The sequence below is a fragment of the Cicer arietinum genome, chromosome 8 (assembly GCF_000331145.2).
Source record: "Cicer arietinum cultivar CDC Frontier isolate Library 1 chromosome 8, Cicar.CDCFrontier_v2.0, whole genome shotgun sequence".
Taxonomy (NCBI): domain Eukaryota; kingdom Viridiplantae; phylum Streptophyta; class Magnoliopsida; order Fabales; family Fabaceae; genus Cicer; species Cicer arietinum.
The window spans coordinates 10,933,384-10,953,398 of record NC_021167.2 but is presented as its reverse complement, the minus strand read 5'-3'; the positions used below and the strand labels follow the sequence as shown (position 1 = coordinate 10,953,398).

Below are 20,015 nucleotides of genomic sequence, written 5' to 3'. Positions count from 1 at the left end.
ACATTGACTCTATTAATATTTTTCTTTCAAAAGAGGAAAAAACCAAGTTGTAATTTTTTGTTTTGTTGTTGTCTGTCTCATTCCTTTCTATAACTTGACTCGTTTACTTGAATTGGAAACCGCTAAGATAACTCTGCTGCTATCTATCCCGTCCCACTTGATTGTGTAGATTTGGAATTATATGGTATGAACACAATAACATATTTAGCTATAGAACTTGACTCTTTTCAAATTATTGTTCTTTATGTGGATATAAATTCAGAGAAAAATTTTCAAAAAAAATATTCTTTAGTGGATGTTGATTGCGGAAACTGTACAATCAAATCCAGTCCATACAACCTTAATCTTTGAATTATGAGACTTAGTTATTTTATTACGATTGAAATTGATGATTTTTTTAGGTTAAAATTATATTATTTGTATATTTTAATTTATTTTTTGTTATAAATAAATATAATTTTTTAGACTATATGTTGATTTTGTAACGTTAAACGAACAATTTAGTTCTTTTAATTAAATTGTATAAATGTTGTTTATCAACGTATTTGTACCTTAATTTGTTAAATATTATAGCTCGTGCCAAGTATGGGACATCATATCATATCGTTAATATAAAATTATTCATTTTTTTTATTATAATTTAAAATTAAAATATGATTAATTCATGATTTTTATTTGTAATTATATACTAATTTATTAATTCAAATAATATATTATTTGTAAATACCTATAGTTAAAATAATGTGTATATAATATTTTTTGTACCTACTAAAAAATATATTAGTTGTAGGTATTATTTTTTGTTTCTCATATTTTTTTTTATTAAAAATAATTATATTTGAGATATTGTTATTCATTAAACATGGACATCTCTTTCAAATAAAATAATCAAATTTTGGTTCGGTACGTCATGGAAGCGTATCAATTTTTATTAGACCCAAATCTACTTGTTAAATCTAAATCTTCGTTGAATATTTATTTTAAATTTATTAATTTAAAATGACAAGTATTTTATTATATTGATATTTACCATAAAATTATGGAATTTTAATTTTTCATTATATCTCTATGAATTGTATATTAATGAGTTTTAATATAGCGTTGTTATTTACATGAATTTTATGTATTTATATCTGAAAATCTATATAATGAGTTTAATTTTGGGACATTGATAATATAAGTATATGTATTAAACTGTCAATTAATTATAAATGTATACTTAATTAAACATTTTCAATGTACATAAGATAATTTGATAATATTTTTAAAAATATTTTCTCTCAAATTATAAAAATTATTACATCAAAAAATTTTATAAAAAAAAATAGAATCTTTAAGTCAAATATTCATTCTCATACATTATATATTTACGTAATTTTTTTGGGCAGTTTACTTACTTCTTTCATGTAAAATATTGATTCATATGTATTATATTTGTCTATAGGTGAAAGCATAATAAATTAGTGTCATATTATTATTATTATTATTATTATTATTATTATTATTATTATTATTAATATTATTAATATTATTAATATTATTAATATTATTAATATTATTAATATTATTAATATTATTAATATTATTAATATTATTATTATTATTATTGTATATTGTCAAATTGTAATTAAACATTAGTCCCTCGTGTTAAAAATAAGTAAATATTAATCTATAAAAGAAATATTAATATTTTATTTTTCTTTCAAAATAAATAAATAAGTACAATGTTATATATAACTAATTAGATAAAAAAAAATCATGAATTAAGTGAAAGTTGTAATTTTAAATTTAGTATAATTTTGATTAGATTTAATGAATATAATTACATTTATATTAATTACGAAAATAAAATTTAAATTTATGTATGTAACAAATAATTTAAAAAATTAATTAGATAATAATAAAATAAAATTATTAAAATTTTAAATAGATGCTTAACTTGTCACAAATTATAACTTTTATAATCCATGTCTCATATAAAGGAAATATTAAGTTTTGATGTTATCTTTTCTCCAAAAAATTTCAATTAGATAATTTAGTTTAGAATATTTTATTTTTTACTTAATCACATAAATTTTTTTTTTAAATAACTGTATAATTTTGTTGCTTTCGTTATTTTATTTCACAAATGTTAATCATTGAGATACTTAATAAAAAATATATTTAATATGCAAAAAAAAAAAAATTGTCAGATAACATTTTACGATAGCTAACCAAAGAAATCTTTTGAAAGGTAAGTTTAATACCCCAGCTTCAAAATCATCACAAATCGGAACAACAACGTCAAGCGTGAACTTAGTCTTTGGAGATTCAACTCGATGTCACTCTTATTCTCAAATAGAGGTTTGAAGGAATTAAGACTCGCTTTAATTTTCATCAATCTATATAGTGAGGGTTGAGTTAAGAGGGAAAATGATGATGTGTTTCTTTTGCTTTTTTGACAAATTAGAATTTTATAATTATTTTTATTACTTATAATTATATGATATTTGATTGGTTATCTCTGAGTATTAATGATTAGATGAGTGTTCAAGAATTTCTCCCCAAATTATATTGTTTTACCGTATCAATAAATTATTAATGTTTCTTTTGCTATTAAACCTTATACTATGTATTACTTTGTTTTTTCCAATTTTTTAAATTTATATTTCTTATATCATTAATGAACGATATTTTATAAAATAACTCATAACTTTTCTTTTTTATACAACATTGATAATATTTCTTAATTTATGTGAAATTGGAAAAATGACATATAATTTGGGACAAACAAAGTATTAATACAAAAATTGTTTTACAAAATTTGCACTATTGAATTCATGTAATTAAATTTAAGGGAATATCTTAATCTTAAATTTATTACATCAATAACTTATTATTTAGAATATTAAAAAAAATTATTTGGTCGAATATGCTTATGATAATTACCACTGCTTCTGTCCCACAATATATATTCACATAATTCATATTATTGGTTAGAAATCTAAAATAGAAAACAAATTTGTCAAATAAATAAATAAAATTGAAACATGTTGATGGTGAAATATATATTTTCAAAACAAACAAAAAAGACATTTATATGCATCAAAAGGTAAATTAGAAAATGAAAACTTAAACTATTATGATATACTATTTTAAAATGGTCATCACATGCATGGTATATGTAGCAGACAAATTTAAAAAAATCTTTTAAAATGATAAAAGTTGTTTAATGTGTTTTATGTATGCTTTATTGTCTACTTAACATGTTGAAGTTGGAATTTCCGTTCAAAGAGGTACCAACCTTAATATCTGATATAACTTAAATAAGATTACATTTGGTAAATATAACTTATAGAAAACTAAAAAAAAATGCCCTTATGAATAAAATAAATATTTAATGATCTTCTAATATGTCACATGTACTTTTTCAAGAATTGTATCGTAATCTTTGTTTATGATGAACACAATTTTGTGCACATTCTTATATCATAATCTCAAATAGTTTAGGATATAAAGTATGATGTATGCCATTTGCATGATCAAGAAATTTGTTTAGTAAAGCTATGTTTGGAACAAAGGAAAGAAAAAGAAAAAGTTAGAGAAAGAAATAAAACATTTATATCGAAAAAATTTCTTTCATTTGTTACACATTGAAAATGGAAAGAGCGAAGTATATTTAGTGGAACTCATTCAATCTTTCTTTCTCCTCAAATTGAAAATAAAACGCATCAAATTTATCCATTAATGTAAAATAACAACTACACTTCTACTTTATTTATTTTAATTTTATTCTTTTTACCATATCTCAATTTTTGTAGGGATATTTTATGTCATTTTAGAAAAATTCTTCTTTTTTTAATCTCACTTTCTCGTTTATAACAAACTATTAATTAATCATTTTATTGTCTACTACTTTTCCCTTCTTCTCACTTTATTTCCTTTCACGTTATTTCCTAAACCAAACAAAGTGTAAAAGATGATGATAACAAATGTTTAAAAAAATTACCTAATCCAATGTTAAGAATTAAAATAATGTTTACAATTGAAATGGAAATGCACTTAAATAAATAGAAAAGCACCGATTTAAAATACCATTTTTCAAAAAATATGTCAATATAAATGGAAACGTTAATTTGATGTTTATGACTTACTAAGAGTATAATATGATTTGTTGTTTTTTAACAACTAAATGAACTAAAGATAGACTTTTTTCCACTAATCGACATTAAAAATGATCAATTTAAAAAAATATGAAATTAATAAATATTAAGTGACATAATTTCATGCCACGTGTATTATATATCATTTTGCAAGATATTTGTTTATAGTTTAGATTAGGTTCATTTGCAAAAAAAAACAACATGAAAAAAACAGTGTAAAAAAATTATAGTCCGTGTATTATTCTCATTTTTATGGCGATAAAATTAAAATAAACAACACTAATTTTAACTAATTATTTAAACAAAAATATTTATTCATGTTTAAAATAACATGAAGAAAAAAAAATTAAATTTAACTAATTGATTAATGACAATTATGTATCTCTTATTTGAATTGTAAGCTCTAAACTGGGAAAAATTATAGTCAATGAATTATAATTTTTCACATTTTTATGTCGATGGTATTTTAAAAAAAAAATACTTATTTTATATAATTATTTAGTGAAAAAATTGTATCCCTTGTTTAGTGAATATAATAATCTCAAATTAGTATATTCTAATTATTCTGTTTACAAAAATGTCAGAAAACGCCAAATTTAATTAATTATTTAGTGGTAAATATTTATCTCATGTTTGAATTATATACTCCAAATGCTTATTTAGTGATTCATTTTCACACAAAACAACGTGGAAAAAAAAAATCAAATATGACAAAATTATAGTTAATCTATTATAATTGTTCCTATTTTATATCGACAATCTTAAATAAAAAAACACAAGTTTAACAAATTATTTTATATTTTATTTAATTATTCTCATTTTTATTTAGAAGATACAAACGTACACATTAAATTAAACAAATTAATTAATGACAAACAAACATTTATCTCATATATGATTGTAGATTTGAGAGGCTTCTATAGTGATTTTTTTTAAAACATGAAAAACAAAACACTAATTTTAACTATAATAAAATATAATATTAATTTCAACTATTTACCCTGTGTAATATTTTTAAAATAAATAAAAGTTAGTATATTATAATTATTTTTATTTTTATCTCGTGTATGAACTGTATACTTCAATTTTTTCTTTAGTGACTGATTTTCATAAATAAAACATGAAAAATTAAAATGTAAAAACATTCTAGTTATTGTATTATCATTGTTCTCATATTTATGTTGTTGATGTTAAAAAATATTAATTTAATAAATTCTTTAGAGACAATCATTTGTATCGTGTATAGTTTTTATAATTAAGTCAAATTAATATATTATAGTTATTCTCAATTTTTAGAAGAAATAAGAAACTATTAAATTTGACTAATTAATTAGTGAAAAATTATTTGTCATGTGCATGAATTGTATAGTTGAAAGACTTCTTTTGGTTATTCAATTTTAGAAAAACAATGCGAAAAAATTAAATTGTGAAAAAATAAAAATAAAAAACATATTATAATTATTCTCATATTTATTTTAACAATATTAAAAAATATCACTGATTTTAACTAACCTTTTAATGATCAATATTTATCCTTTTATGGTATTTATAATAAACTCAAATCAGTATTTTATAATTATTCTCATTTTTATATAGAACATGTAAAAAAAACAATAAAATCAACTAATTAATCACTAGTAAGTTTTGTCTTGAATATGAACTGAATGCTCCAATAGCTTCTTTAGTGATTAATTTTTTTTTAAAAAGACGTAAAAAATGAAAGTGTGAAATTAATTTTAACTAGTTTTTTTGTATCTAATTTTTTTAAAAAAAAATATCAATTTAGTATATGATAATTATTTTTAATTTTTATTTTGAAAATAGAAAAATATAAAGTTTAACTAATTGATTAGTGACAAATATTTATCTCATATATGAATTGTACACTCTAATGACTTATTTAATGAATCATTCTCCTAAATACATTATACCATCTCAAAAAATGAAATGTAAAAAAAATTATTGTTAATGTATATTATAATTGTAGTTGGACTACAATGTTTTATAGCCTATAGCATAGTTTTTTTTTGTAATCTTGATTGTTGTAGTTGGACAAAAATATTAACTCGTGACATTATTGTATACAATCATTATTTTGAATTTATATTTTTGAGTGACAAAGTTGAGAAAATTTTTGGAACATAAAAATAGAAGTAGATATTTTGTATACAATTCTTAACACTCTATTTCACAGAAAAAATAGATTCTATTAATTTAAAGTTCGACCGAGAGATAAATAGAATTATCCAGTTGGTGAGGAAAAAAAATTGAAGAAGATTTATAATATATATATATATATACCTCATTTCATTTAAAGGGTCATACTAAGTTGCGTATTAGGAATACTTGTTAAAAAAATTAAAAAATAATTTAAGAGAAAATTTTTGTCTTTAAAAACACAACTTTTAAAATTTAAAGTACTAAAAACACAATTTCCAAGATGATATTAATATATTTGATTTTTTATTCAATTATTATTATTTTTTTTTAAATCACCTCAAATAAATTATATTTGATTTCTTAACATATGTTAATTGTTACCATTTGCCAACATTAAACCACATTATTGTAAATTAAGTTAATTAAATTTTTAGTCCGTGTAAAATTTTAAAATTTTACTTTTAATTATTATAAAATAAATTTAACTTTTTACTCTCTAAAAACATTATTTATTTTACTTTTAGTCCCTATTTTGAAAAAAAAAATTTGTAAAAAATTGATACTTTTAGTCCTTAAAAAAAGTCTCTATAAAATCAATATATGAAATAAAAGTGGAATTTTTTTTTTAAATGACTAAACTTGAAAGATCATAGTTTTTTTGGGACTTAAAAATATATATAACCCTTGTAAATTAAAATAGATGTGATGAGATATCATTTTAAATACTCAAATAGAATATAATTAAACCACGTTTAAAACCAAATAAATAGGAGATGTGTAGTAGTGATGGTGTTGAAATGGATAATTCAATTAATTCAAATATCCAATAAGAGGAATTTGATAAGATATATTTTTTTGCGTATTTTGTTGGTTTATTATATTTTTTTGAAGTAAATTGATTCATTCACTACAAGAAAACATTTCTATACCTACGGAAAATTAGCTACGGATCGTAATCCGTGGGTAAATTAATTGTTATCTACGAAAAAACCGTATGTATTGTTGTATAAAATAATTTTTTTTAATTAATTACCACGATAATTCCGTAAGTAAAATTAAAAAATCCATGGATAAAGAAAAAAAAATACAATCCTGACATAAATTTTACAAAAAATTTTCGTATTATTTTTACTACAACTTATCCGTAGGTAATGTCTATTTTTTAGAAAAATTTTCTGTTAGAATTTAAAAAAAAAAGGTTTAGGTGCAAACCCAATACTCAGAAATTGTATGCAAGATAGCCTACATTCAGATGCAACCAGAGAACCCTAAGCCCTTCTTCCCTTCTTCTTGTCTGAACCCGTCCCTTCTTCTTGTCCAAACCCGGTGCCACCTTAGGTTAGGGAGCTGGGTTTCTCGTTCGAGCTGCTTCGCTCCTCTGCATCCCAAAGCCCTTCTTCCCTTCTTCTTGTCCGAACCCTAAGCCCTTCTTGTTCGAGCTGCTTCGCTCCTCCGCATCCCAAAGCGCCCAACCCTCCTACGCGCGAAACACTAAGTAATCCAAGCCAACCCACATTACTGGATAACGGTGGATAATCACCTCCTCCAGATTGCAATCCGCTCCGTCGACCTTTCTGGATGCCGCCGTGATGATCGCTATGTCTTAAGGTAAGTTATCTTCCTTTATTATCGTGCTGAAATCGAGTAACATTTCGCCGTCGGCGTCACTGAATCGATTAATTTTCTAATATCTTTTCATTTTCTGAAATCAATTTTTACTAAAATCGAGTCTTACTGAAAAAGCCCCAATTTGTATTGAAAACCCTAACCATTTTCACTGAATGGAGTCTTACTGAAAAAGCCCAAAGTCTTACTGATAAATCTTTACATAATGTTGTAGTTAATAGTGTTGTAGTGAAACAAAAACACAATAGAGTACAATGGCTGCTTCTTTCTCGAACCAATCTATGTTACTTGGTTGCTGTTCACGTTCAATTAGGATATTAGGTACTGTGTTCATGTTTAACTCTTGCATTTTTATTGCTTATTTACATCTTGATATTAGGTATTGTGTTCAGTTTTGTAACACCCTTTTTTTAATTAATTAATTTAAAATCATTAGTTTTGTTCATCCTTTTATTAATTTAGTGTGACGATAGTAAGATAATTATTCTTTGAATGTTTAATTATTTGACAAAGTATTTTCATATTAAATAATTTATTATTGGGATTTTTATTATTGACTAATTAAAACTCGTAGAAATATTTGTCTTAGAGTGAACAATGACCAAGCCAATTTTGACTAAGTCAAATTTAATCACTCACACTACTATTTTTATAATTATATTTTATAAAATTTAATTTATATTGTGTCCATTCAAATGTGTAACTAGAAAGAATAAATACACGAATGCCAATTAATTCTTAACGGTTGGTCATTGAATGGCATTATTCCAATTTAATTCCTTATTCATGTGTGCAATTAAACTCAATTAAGAGAATTATTCATTCTCTCTGATCAGCTTTATGCCTCCTTTATTAGTCACATACACCCCTCCTTCTTAGGACACGATTAAACTTACAGTAGAGGAAAATAAGTCATAATCACTCACACGCATTACCAACACTACATTCATCTCAAATATTTTCTAAGCCACTCAAACAACCATCCTTACATTCCCTAGCTTTTTGATCGGAGCTATAAACTTTTATTCACCTTGGTGAGACTTTCGAGGGCTATATAGTGGTACGTGGAAGGAAAGCGTCCAAGGTAAGGGCTTTTCCCCATGCAGAGTTAGGTTAGATATTAAATTAGCGATTCGTAAGATATTGATATGGTGTCTGGATGTATTAAAAGAAAAATGTCGATTTTATTTTCGTCGTAAAGAAATTAACTATCATGCTTTGATTGTTTCTTTTGAGTAATATCTCTATTTTGATGAAATTAATTATAGAATTATATTTTATTACCATACCTTCATCAATATGTTTGTTGTGAAAACGTTCAATGCCATACATGTTTTAGAGTACTTACTTATAAAGTTATAATTTTTATAATGATGTAGTCATTAACATGTTTATTATGATGTATTTAATTTTAATCCTTGATTCTTGAGTATTTAAATTTTAAAACTTGACTTTTATGAACAATATACGTGTTTTGATGAAATTGATGAAAAGTTTATTTTTCATTTACCAATATGAGGAAATTGATTTTTGAATGCATTAATGAATAGTTTTCTTTGTGGTTGCCTAAGTGGCTAGCGATTTGTACATTTCGAACATCATTATCATTGTCATGACATACCATATGCATCTTTGTGGACGCCTTAGTGGCTGGTTAAATTTTCCCCATTGGTATGGGTGACTTCTGTGTGGACGCCTTAGTGGCTGGCTATATCCGGATCATGTATGTTTAGGACATGCATAATTTGCATACATTTTATTGCCATTAATATTTTTATATAATTATTTATTCTAAGGTGAGTTACTACTTGTTGTTTAGATATATTTTATAATTTTTGATACACCTTATGAATTATAAAAATCATTTTCTCTAAATCTTTTATTACAAAAAGATTTTATATTTATATTTTATGGTTGTTAACTTATTATTTGGTCTAATTTTGCCGTGGGATGAACTGACCCCTTACACCAACATTTAGGTACTAACGATCTTGAAGGGTTGCATGAATGACGTTTGCTTGGCGCACGCGCGTGGGAAAAAGGGGTACTTTAATAAAATAATAATAATAATGTTTGTAGTGATAAAACCGTTGTGATACAATTTTTAAGTTTATTTATTTCTCATCGTTGATTTTTAATAGAAATGCGGAGGCGGGGTCCTTCTGCTAGGAAAAACTTGAGTTATTCTATTTTTGAGCGAACATTTTCTACAATTAGTAAATTGTCTTTACAAATAATAATATCCGATAAATCGCATTGTGGTATTTTTTTTAAAATGGAATCAAACTATTTACTAGAGAAATTTTATTTATTATATGATGAACTACTTTAAAAAAAAAAAAATTAAGCCGTTTTTGAAAGAAAATAAATATTTTTAAGTAATGTCTTGGATCAAAATCCGGGGCGTTACATTGTGGTATCAGAGCACTAATTCTCGGACATTGGTGGGATGGGACGCTTCATGTATGTCGCATGTTTTTTTTTCTTGTGATATGTTATTCATGTTAATCGTATAATTTTCTAATTATTTGAGTTTTACTAATTATTTAAATTTCTATTATGTGTCATTGATTATGTAACCTTCTTGAAATTGAATTCTATTAATTACTTAAACTTTTATTAAGTTATTAATTGTGTAACCTTCTTGAATTTGAATTTTTAAGAATTACTTAAATTCTTATTAAGTGTCATTAAATATGTTAATTGCTTGGTTTTCTAATTATTAAATTTTACTTAAATTTCTATTATGTGTCATCAATTGTATAACCTCCATGATTTTTTGTCATTAAATATATGTTTTAAATATTTGGTTTAATTGTGTTATTTAAATTTTTCAAACTTGAAATCTCTATAACTACTTGCATGCTTTTATTGGCATTGTCTTTTATATTTTATTTAAGTTGTTACATAAAATCTTTATGATTTTACTTATTCATCGTATGATTGTTTTATTTTTAATTTTAAACTCTCTACTTCTTTTGTACCAAGGGCTTGATTTTCTAACTATTTTATGTCATTAATGACTTAAATTTCAATTATGTGAATTTAATTGTCTAATTTAATTGAATAATTATGATGAAAAATATGTTTTAAATTCTTGATCCTACGATAAGAAATAATTTCAATCAAGCGATAAGCATTTATGGTTGTATGATATTGTGAATTATGAGTTTATTATCACGATTTAAAATTATTTCAATCTAAATTACAAAGTAACTGTTGAGCTTTCATCATGTCTAAATGTATTATGTAATTAAATACAATGTTCTAAACCCTATATTATGTATAATTGTATGATCCCCAAAATAGAAGGGAAGGATAATACAAAAAGGTTGTATTGGAGGGATTCTGGCTAAGGAAAGACTTGGTTATTAAGTGGTCCATTGACCCACCTCTCTTTCCTGGGAACCCCTCCAAAGAACGACTTGCTGTATAACCCGAACCTACTATATAGTGCTCAATAAAAGACTTCCGTACTACCCAAAAGTTAAAATTACGTTATAATATTTTACTAATTAGATAATTTTAGGAAGCGTTATGGCTCGTCGCACAAACCGATCGGTTCCCCAAGGAAGAAACGACATGACTGAAGCAATCCAAGCCATGAATGCTATGGCCGCAGCAATGGCCCAACAAGCTGCGATCCAGGCTCAACGAGATGCACAGAGGGATCAGAGGGATGAAGCAGCCAGTGCAGCAAGAGCATTGAATGAATTTCGTCGACAAGATCCGCCTAAATTCAAAGGGGAACATGACCCCGACAAGGCTGATCTTTGGCTGCAAGAAATCGAGAAGATCTTCGAGATCTTACACTGCTCTGACAATGCGAAAGTAGAGTATGCAACCTATTTGATGATTGGTGAAGCTGAATACTGGTGGCGAGGTGCGAAGAAAATGATGGAGACAAATCATGAAGAGCTAACCTGGGAGGCTTTCAAGAATAAGTTCCTAGAAAAATACTTCCCGAAAAGTGCTAGGGCTGAGAAGGAGGCCCAATTTCTGAAGTTGTATCAAGGGAATCTCACGATAGCGGAATATGCGGCAAAGTTCGAGTCCCTAGCAAAGCACTTCCGCTATTTCCTAAATCAGATAGATGAAGAATACATGTGCGAGAGGTTTGAAAGTGGGCTTAGGTATGAAATTAAGGAGTTAGTGGGGCCCTTGGAGATACGCCAATATCAAGTACTAGTGGAGAAATGCAAGAAAGTGGAGCAGATGAAACAGAGCCGTCTGAATAGGGGTGTTGTAGGTGGACCCATCAGACCTCAGGTAGAGATTTAAATCCATCCATATCATTAGAGTCATAAGTTTGGCCTCTAAATGTGAATATCTACCTCTAAATGTTAATATTTGAAAACAGGGGCATAACGACCAACATAATAGGGGCAAGCAGCATCAACAATACAAGCCATATGCCCGACCACTGGGGAATGCTAGAGATCAACCTCGACCTCAAAACGGGGAAGGTCAAGGGCCAAAAGTTCCAAGTCAGAACCAGGCGTACCCTGTTAAGTGTTTTCGCTGCAACAGAGAAGGACACAAGATATCTGAGTGTCCAATCAGACCAAGGGTTTGTTACATTTGTCAGAAACCAGACCATTTTGCAAATGAATGCCCTGAACGGAAGGACGATAGAGCTGTCAACCGCAACAATATCAACGACAATGTTGTACGCCCTACTGCCAAGGGACGTGTCTACCACATCAATGGAGAGGAAACTCCATCTTCCTCTGAGCTTATCCAAGGTGAGTGTTTAATTGCTGGAAAATCACTTAATGTAATTTATGATTCGGGGGCAACACACTCATTCATTTCATTGGATTGGGTGGATTCGCTCCAACTTACTATTACTACTTTGCCGTTTGATTTGGTGGTTACCCTACCTTCTACCGAATCAGTGAAATGTAATACGGCTTGCTTGCAATGCCCGTTGATTGTGTTCGATATGAGATTCAACGTTGATTTGATTTGTATTCTCCTCAAGCATGTGGGAGTGATCCTTGGAATGGATTGGTTGTCAAGCCATTATGTTCTATTGGATTGTGCTCGTAAGTCTGTGATATTCCCAGACCCAGGTGTTTCTCGATTCCTCGATACCAATAAATTGAACTTCTCTTTGAAAGAGGGAGTTCGGAAGTGTGTTTCCCTCAACTCAGTCAGTACGAAGCTAGAGGTGGAGGTAGACGGGATACTTGTGGTCGAAGATTTTCCAGAGGTATTTCCGCCGGATGTACCAGGATTACCCCCAGTTCGTGATATTGAATTTTCAATTGATGTGACTCCGGGTACAGGACCTATATCTATTGCACTATATAGAATGTCTCCATCAGAATTGTCAGAGTTGAAAAATTAGTTGGAGGACCTTTTATCTAAACAGTTCATACGACCGAGTATCTCACCTTGGGGAGCACCAGTACTCCTAGTGAAGAAGAAGGATGGGAAGTCTAGACTCTGTGTCGATTACCGTCAACTTAACAAAGTCACCATCAAAAATAGGTATCCCTTGCCATGCATTGATGACTTGATGGACCAACTCAAAGGAGCAATGATATTTTCTAAGATTGATTTGAAGTCGGGGTATCATCAGATTCGGGTGAAGGAAGAAGACATTCCTAAAACTGCATTCAGGACTCGCTATGGACACTTTGAGTATTTGGTGATGCCTTTTGGTGTCACCAATGCACCAGCTATTTTCATGGACTACATGAATCGTATATTTCACCCCTTCTTAGACAAATTTGTAGTGGTCTTCATTGATGACATATTGATTTATTCTAAGAGCTTGGAGGAACATGAAGTTCACCTACGTCAAGTGTTGCAAGTCTTGAAGGACAAGAGATTGTATGCTAATTTGGGGAAATGTGAATTCTGGTTGGAGGAGGTGAAATTCTTGGGACACGTTATTTCAAAGGAAGGTGTCGCTGTCGACCCAACTAAAGTAGAGGCTGTGGTGGCATGGAAACAACCACAGACCGTCACAGAGATTAGAAGTTTCTTGGGCTTGGCTGGATATTATAGAAGATTCATTGAGGATTTAGCCAAGATTGCAGCGCCGTTGACACAACTCACAAGGAAGAATCATATTTATGCATGGACGGAGGAATGTGAGAGGAGTTTTCAGATGATGAAAGAGAAGCTAACTACATCACCGGTGTTGGTGTTACCACAACCAGAAGAACCATATGAAGTTTATTGTGATGCTTCTTTACAAGGGTTGGGTTGTGTACTTATGCAGAACAAACAGGTGGTAGCATATGCTTCAAGACAGTTGAAGGTGCATGAGAAACATTATCCCACGCATGACATGGAGTTGGCTGCAATAGTTTTTGCACTAAAAATTTGGAGGCACTATCTGTATGGGTGCAATTTTGATGTATACAGTGACCATAAAAGTTTGAAATACTTGTTCGACCAGAAGGAGCTTAATATCCGACAGCGGAGATGGATGGAGTTCATCAAGGATTATGAGTTCACGTTGCACTATCACCCAGGAAAGGCCAATGTGGTGGCTGATGCCTTGAGTAGGAAGCGGGCCCATTTGTCATCCATAAAAATGAAGGGATTAGAGTTGTTAGAGAATTTTCGCGACTTGGATCTTAATATGGATTCTTTGTCGGGAAAAGTACAATGTGGAATGATCATTGTAGATAATAAACTAATGAATGAGATAAAAGCCCTTCAAGCGACCGATGAGACTATTCAGGGGAGACGAAAATTGGTTGAGACCGGCAAGGCTCCCGAATTTCAAATGGGTCCAGATAACATTTTGTGGTGTAATAAACGTATTTGTGTGCCGGATAATGCAGAGTTGAGAAAAACCATTTTGGATGAGGCCCACAAGAGCAAACTGAGTATTCATCCTGGTACTACAAAGATGTATAAAGACTTGAAGCAAAGATTTTGGTGGCCAGGAATGAAGAAACAAGTGGCGGAATATGTGGCGTCTTGCCTGACTTGCCAAAAGGCTAAGGTTGAACACCAAAAACCTGTTGGATTGTTGCAGTCATTAGATGTACCAGTGTGGAAATGGGATAGCATATCTATGGACTTTGTGGTGGCATTACCTAAGACTCAGAAGAAATTTGACTCCATTTGGGTGATTATTGACAGGCTCACAAAATCCGCACATTTCATACCTGTAAGGACTACTTACAATGTATCTAAGCTTGCAGAGATTTACGTTGCGGAAATTGTTAGATTACACGGGATACCATCTAGCATTGTGTCAGATAGAGATCCAAAGTTCACTTCTCGTTTGTGGGGAGCATTGCATGAGGCATTGGGTACTAAATTGAGATTGAGTTCTGCTTACCACCCTCAAACCGATGGCCAAACTGAAAGGACTATTCAGACCTTAGAAGATTTGCTAAGAGCTTGTACATTAGATAACAGAGGAAGTTGGGATGATCTATTGCCTCTTGTCGAATTTACCTATAATAATAGCTATCATGCAAGCATCGGTATGGCCCCGTACGAGGCTTTGTATGGGCGCAAGTGTCAAACTCCCTTGTGTTGGTATCAGGATGGCGAAAACTTAATCGTAGGGCCAGAGCTGGTGCAACAGACTACAGAGAAGGTGCGTCAGATCCAAGAGCGGATGAGAACAGCACAGAGCAGGCAGAAGAGTTATGCTGATCGACATAGGAGACCCTTAGAGTTTCAGGAGGATGAACATGTATTCTTGAGAGTGACGCCTACTACTGGAGTTGGTAGGGCATTGAAGTCTAAAAAGCTTACTCCGAAGTTTATTGGACCATATCAAATTCTTCGACGTGTGGGTCCAGTGGCGTATCAAATTGCTTTACCACCGAATTTAGCTAATTTACATGATGTGTTCCATGTATCACAATTGAGGAAGTACATTGCAGATCCATCCCATATTATTGCGCCAGATGATATTCAATTGAAGGAGAATTTTACCTTCGAGGTCCCACCGATAAGCATCGCTGACAGAACTACCAAACATTTGAGGGGAAAGGAAATTCCGTTGGTTAAGGTGATTTGGAACCAGACAACTGGGGATGCTACTTGGGAGTTGGAAGAGAAGATAAGAGAGCTTTACCCATACCTTTTAGAGACCTCTTAGTTTCGAGGACGAAACTATTTTAAGGGGGTAAGTATTGTAACACCCTTTTTTTTAATTAATTAATTTAAAATCATTAGTTTTGTTTATCCTTTTATTAATTTAGTGTGACGATAGTAAGATAATTATTCTTTGAATGTTTAATTATTTGATAAAGTATTTTCATATTAAATAATTTATTATTGGGATTTTTATTATTGACTAATTAAAACTCGTAGAAATATTTGTCTTAGAGTGAACAATGACCAAGCCAATTTTGACTAAGTCAAATTTAATCACTCACACTACTATTTTTATAATTATATTTTATAAAATTTAATTTATATTGTGTCCATTCAAATGTGTAACTAGTAAGAATAAATACATGAATGCCAATTAATTCTTAACGGTTGGTCATTGAATGGCATTATTCCAATTTAATTCCTTATTCATGTGTGCAATTAAACTCAATGAAGAGAATTATTCATTCTCTCTGATCAGCTTTATGCCTCCTTTATTAGTCACATACACCTCTCCTTCTTAGGACACGATTAAACTTACAGTAGAGGAAAATAAGTCATAATCACTCACACGCATTACCAACACTACATTTATCTCAAACATTTTCTAAGCCACTCAAACAACCATCCTTACATTCCCTAGCTTTTTGATCGGAGCTATAAACTTTTATTCACCTTGGTGAGACTTTCGAGGGCTATATAGTGGTACGTGGAAGGAAAGCGTCCAAGGTAAGGGCTTTTCCCCATGCAGAGTTAGGTTAGATATTAAATTAGCGATTCGTAAGATATTGATATGGTGTCTGAATGTATTAAAAGAAAAATGTCGATTTTATTTTCGTCGTAAAGAAAATTAATTATCATGCTTTGATTGTTTCTTTTGAGTAATATCTCTATTTTGATGAAATTAATTATAGAGTTATATTTTTATTATCATATCTTCATCAATATGTTTGTTGTGAAAACGTTCAATGCCATACATGTTTTAGAGTACTTACTTATAAAGTTATAATTTTTATAATGATGTAGTCATTAACATGTTTATTATGATGTATTTAATTTTAATCCTTGATTCTTGAGTATTTAAATTTTAAAACTTGACTTTTATGAACAATATACGTGTTTTGATGAAATTGATGAAAAGTTTATTTTTCATTTACCAATATGAGGAAATTGATATTTGAATGCATTAATGAATAGTTTTCTTTGTGGTTGCCTAAGTGGCTGGTTATTTGTGTATTATTTTTCTTTGTGGTTGCCTAAGTGGCTAGTGACTTGTACATTTCGAACATTCGTTATCATTGTCATGACATACCATATGCATCTTTGTGGACGCCTTAGTGGCTGGCTATATCCGGATCATGTATGTTTAGGACATGCATAATTTGCATACATTTTATTGCCATTGTTATTTTTATATAATTATTGATTCTAAGGTGAGTTACTACTTGTTGTTTAGATATATTTTATAATTTTTGATACACCTTATGAATTATAAAAATCATTTTCTCTAAATCTTTTATTACAAAAAGATTTTATATTTATATTTTATGGTTGTTAACTTATTATTTGGTCTAATTTTGCCGTGGGATGAACTGACCCCTTACACCAACATTTAGGTAGTAACGATCTTGAAGGGTTGCATGAATGACGTTTGCTTGGCGCACGCGCGTGGGAAAAAGGGGTACTTTAATAAAATAATAATAATAATGTTTGTAGTGATAAAACCGTTGTGATACAATTTTTAAGTTTATTTATTTTTCATCGTTGATTTTTAATAGAAATGCGGAGGCGGGGTCCTTCTGCTAGGAAAAACTTGAATTATTCTATTTTAAAGCGAACATTTTCTACAATTAGTAAATTGTCTTTACAAATAATAATATCCGATAGATCGCATTGTGGTATTTTTTAAAATGGAATCAAACTATTTACTAGAGAAATTTTATTTATTATATGATGAACTACTTTAAAAAAAAAATTAAGCCGTTTTTGAAAGAAAATAAATATTTTTAAGTAATGTCTTGGATCAAAATCTGGGGCGTTACAAGTTTCATTGTTTAAAAATAACTAAACCAATAGAAATTAAAATATAAATGAAAATTATACGATCTATTTCTAAAAATCATTACAATTTTCTTACTGACCTTCCAAAACTCGTGTTTGTTGTTGTCAAATTAACACAACAATACCAGATGACATGATGAAGGAAATTTTCTATTTGTTCACAGTTTGGAAGCCATGGAACCCTTGACCAACATGGATTTGCTAGAAATCGGTTTTGGACCATTGACGATGACCCTCCTGCTTTTCCTACAAATAATTTGAGCAAAGCCTTTGTTGATTTGATTCTTAAACCCTCTAAAGAAGACATAAAAAACTGGAATCACAGGTATTTATAGAAAACCTCCAGCAATTTGTTTAACTTTATATCTTCATTCCTAGTTCAAATTGTTATATAATTATATTATATTTCTTTCTGATATTATTTGCGTTTCTATTTGTATGTAGTTTTGAGTACCGTCTGAGGGTAGCTTTGGGACCAGGAGGAGATTTAATGTTAACTTCTCGGATTCGGAACAAAAAACAGTGATGGGAAGCCATTTTCGTTCACCTTTGCATATCATACTTATTTATCAGTATCAGACATAAGGTAATTGCTTGAAATATGTTTGTCTAACATTAGTATTAACTGGCTTTTATTTATAACATTGCTGTTATATTTAGCAACTTACTGTTTGTTTGGTTTGCAACCACGGTTAGTCTACTTTCACCAATGGCATTGCATTAGTTTTGTCACCGAAGATTTAACAATTGGTTGTAGTTGTCTAGAATGCAAGCCCAAAAGTTCTAAATGCAACAACAGGTGAATTTATAATGGAAAAGACATCAAAGCATTATTGCAGGGGCATTTAATTTGGTGGCATGGGTAGGAGGGAGTTATAGGTTTGGATGCCTTAGATGGGGTGGAGGAAGGCATAGAAAAACTATAAGAGAAACCATTGAAAGACATTACTGAAAATTCATTTTTTTGTATAGCTCAATGGTGTAATTGATCCGCATTTATTCAAACCTCACATAGTCAGACAAGGTTCAGTTGTTGTATCTTTTGGTTGAGATCCAGTTTAAGAGGCATGTAGCAAACAAACTGAGCAGAAACATACTATGTTTAGCAATTTGGTGTGTTAGCTTATTCTCACATTTTTCAAACTGTGTGCTTTTCCTTCACGGTGGCAGATGTAGTTGTGTCAAATGCGAAAGTTGGCTTGGAACTTTGAAATACAACTGTAGATTTTTGGATTTTGGTACTTGATGGTGCAGAGTGTGGATAGGCAAATTTTTAAGTGTGCTGATGTAGAAACAAAATGCTACTGTAATTTATTGAATGAAATTTATAGCTTGCAAGTACTTTTACTTTGTTCAGTTAACTTTTTAGTTATGTTTGGTACATGGGTGGAATATTTAAGCTTGGTTTATGTATCAACTTCCAAGTTTGGAATTAGGAACTGTGGTATCTATTCACATATTTTTCTTGTTTTTATCTTCTAATTTGACTTACTATTTTTTCATTTTCTTTTTATCTCACTTTCTATAAATTTGTTGTTGTATAAATGTATGTTTAGATAGTCTAACTAGTTTATTTGCATGTGTTCAGTGAAGTTCGGGTTGAGGGCTTAGAGACCCTGGATTATCTTGACAACCTGCAGAATAAGGAGCGCTTTACTGAACAGGGGGGTGCTTTAACGTTTGAATCAGAACAGGGGGATGCTTTACTGGTGTATTTACAATGGGATGCTTTACTGGTGAATCAGAATAGGGGGATGCTTTACAATGTGTATTTTAGTTATGTGTATTTTGAAACTTATGGTTATGTGTATTTTGAAACTTTTGGTTATGGTAGTGAGAATGTGTATTTTGAAACTTATGGTAGTGCAAGTTGCCCTTATTTTGAAACTTGTGGCAGTCAGGAGGTGTATTTTAAAAACACTGTTTATATAAAATTGGCTTAAT

At 29.6% G+C, this 20,015-nt stretch overlaps 1 protein-coding gene and 1 long non-coding RNA gene across 2 annotated transcripts; both read left to right on the top strand.

Annotated features, from left to right (window-relative positions):
- Positions 1–11,465: 11,465 nt before the first annotated feature.
- LOC101513910 (uncharacterized) lies at positions 11,466–13,281 on the top strand. Its single transcript, XM_027330904.1, has 2 exons — positions 11,466–12,197; positions 12,289–13,281. The coding sequence occupies exons 1-2, from the start codon at positions 11,466–11,468 to the stop codon at positions 13,279–13,281; spliced, it is 1,725 nt and encodes a 574-aa protein (XP_027186705.1).
- A 4,957-nt stretch (positions 13,282–18,238) lies between these two features.
- Positions 18,239–19,762, top strand: LOC105851243 (uncharacterized). The gene is made up of 3 exons (XR_012161717.1): positions 18,239–18,396; positions 18,516–18,657; positions 19,660–19,762. It is a non-coding gene; the product is annotated as an uncharacterized lncRNA (long non-coding RNA).
- Positions 19,763–20,015: the final 253 nt, after the last annotated feature.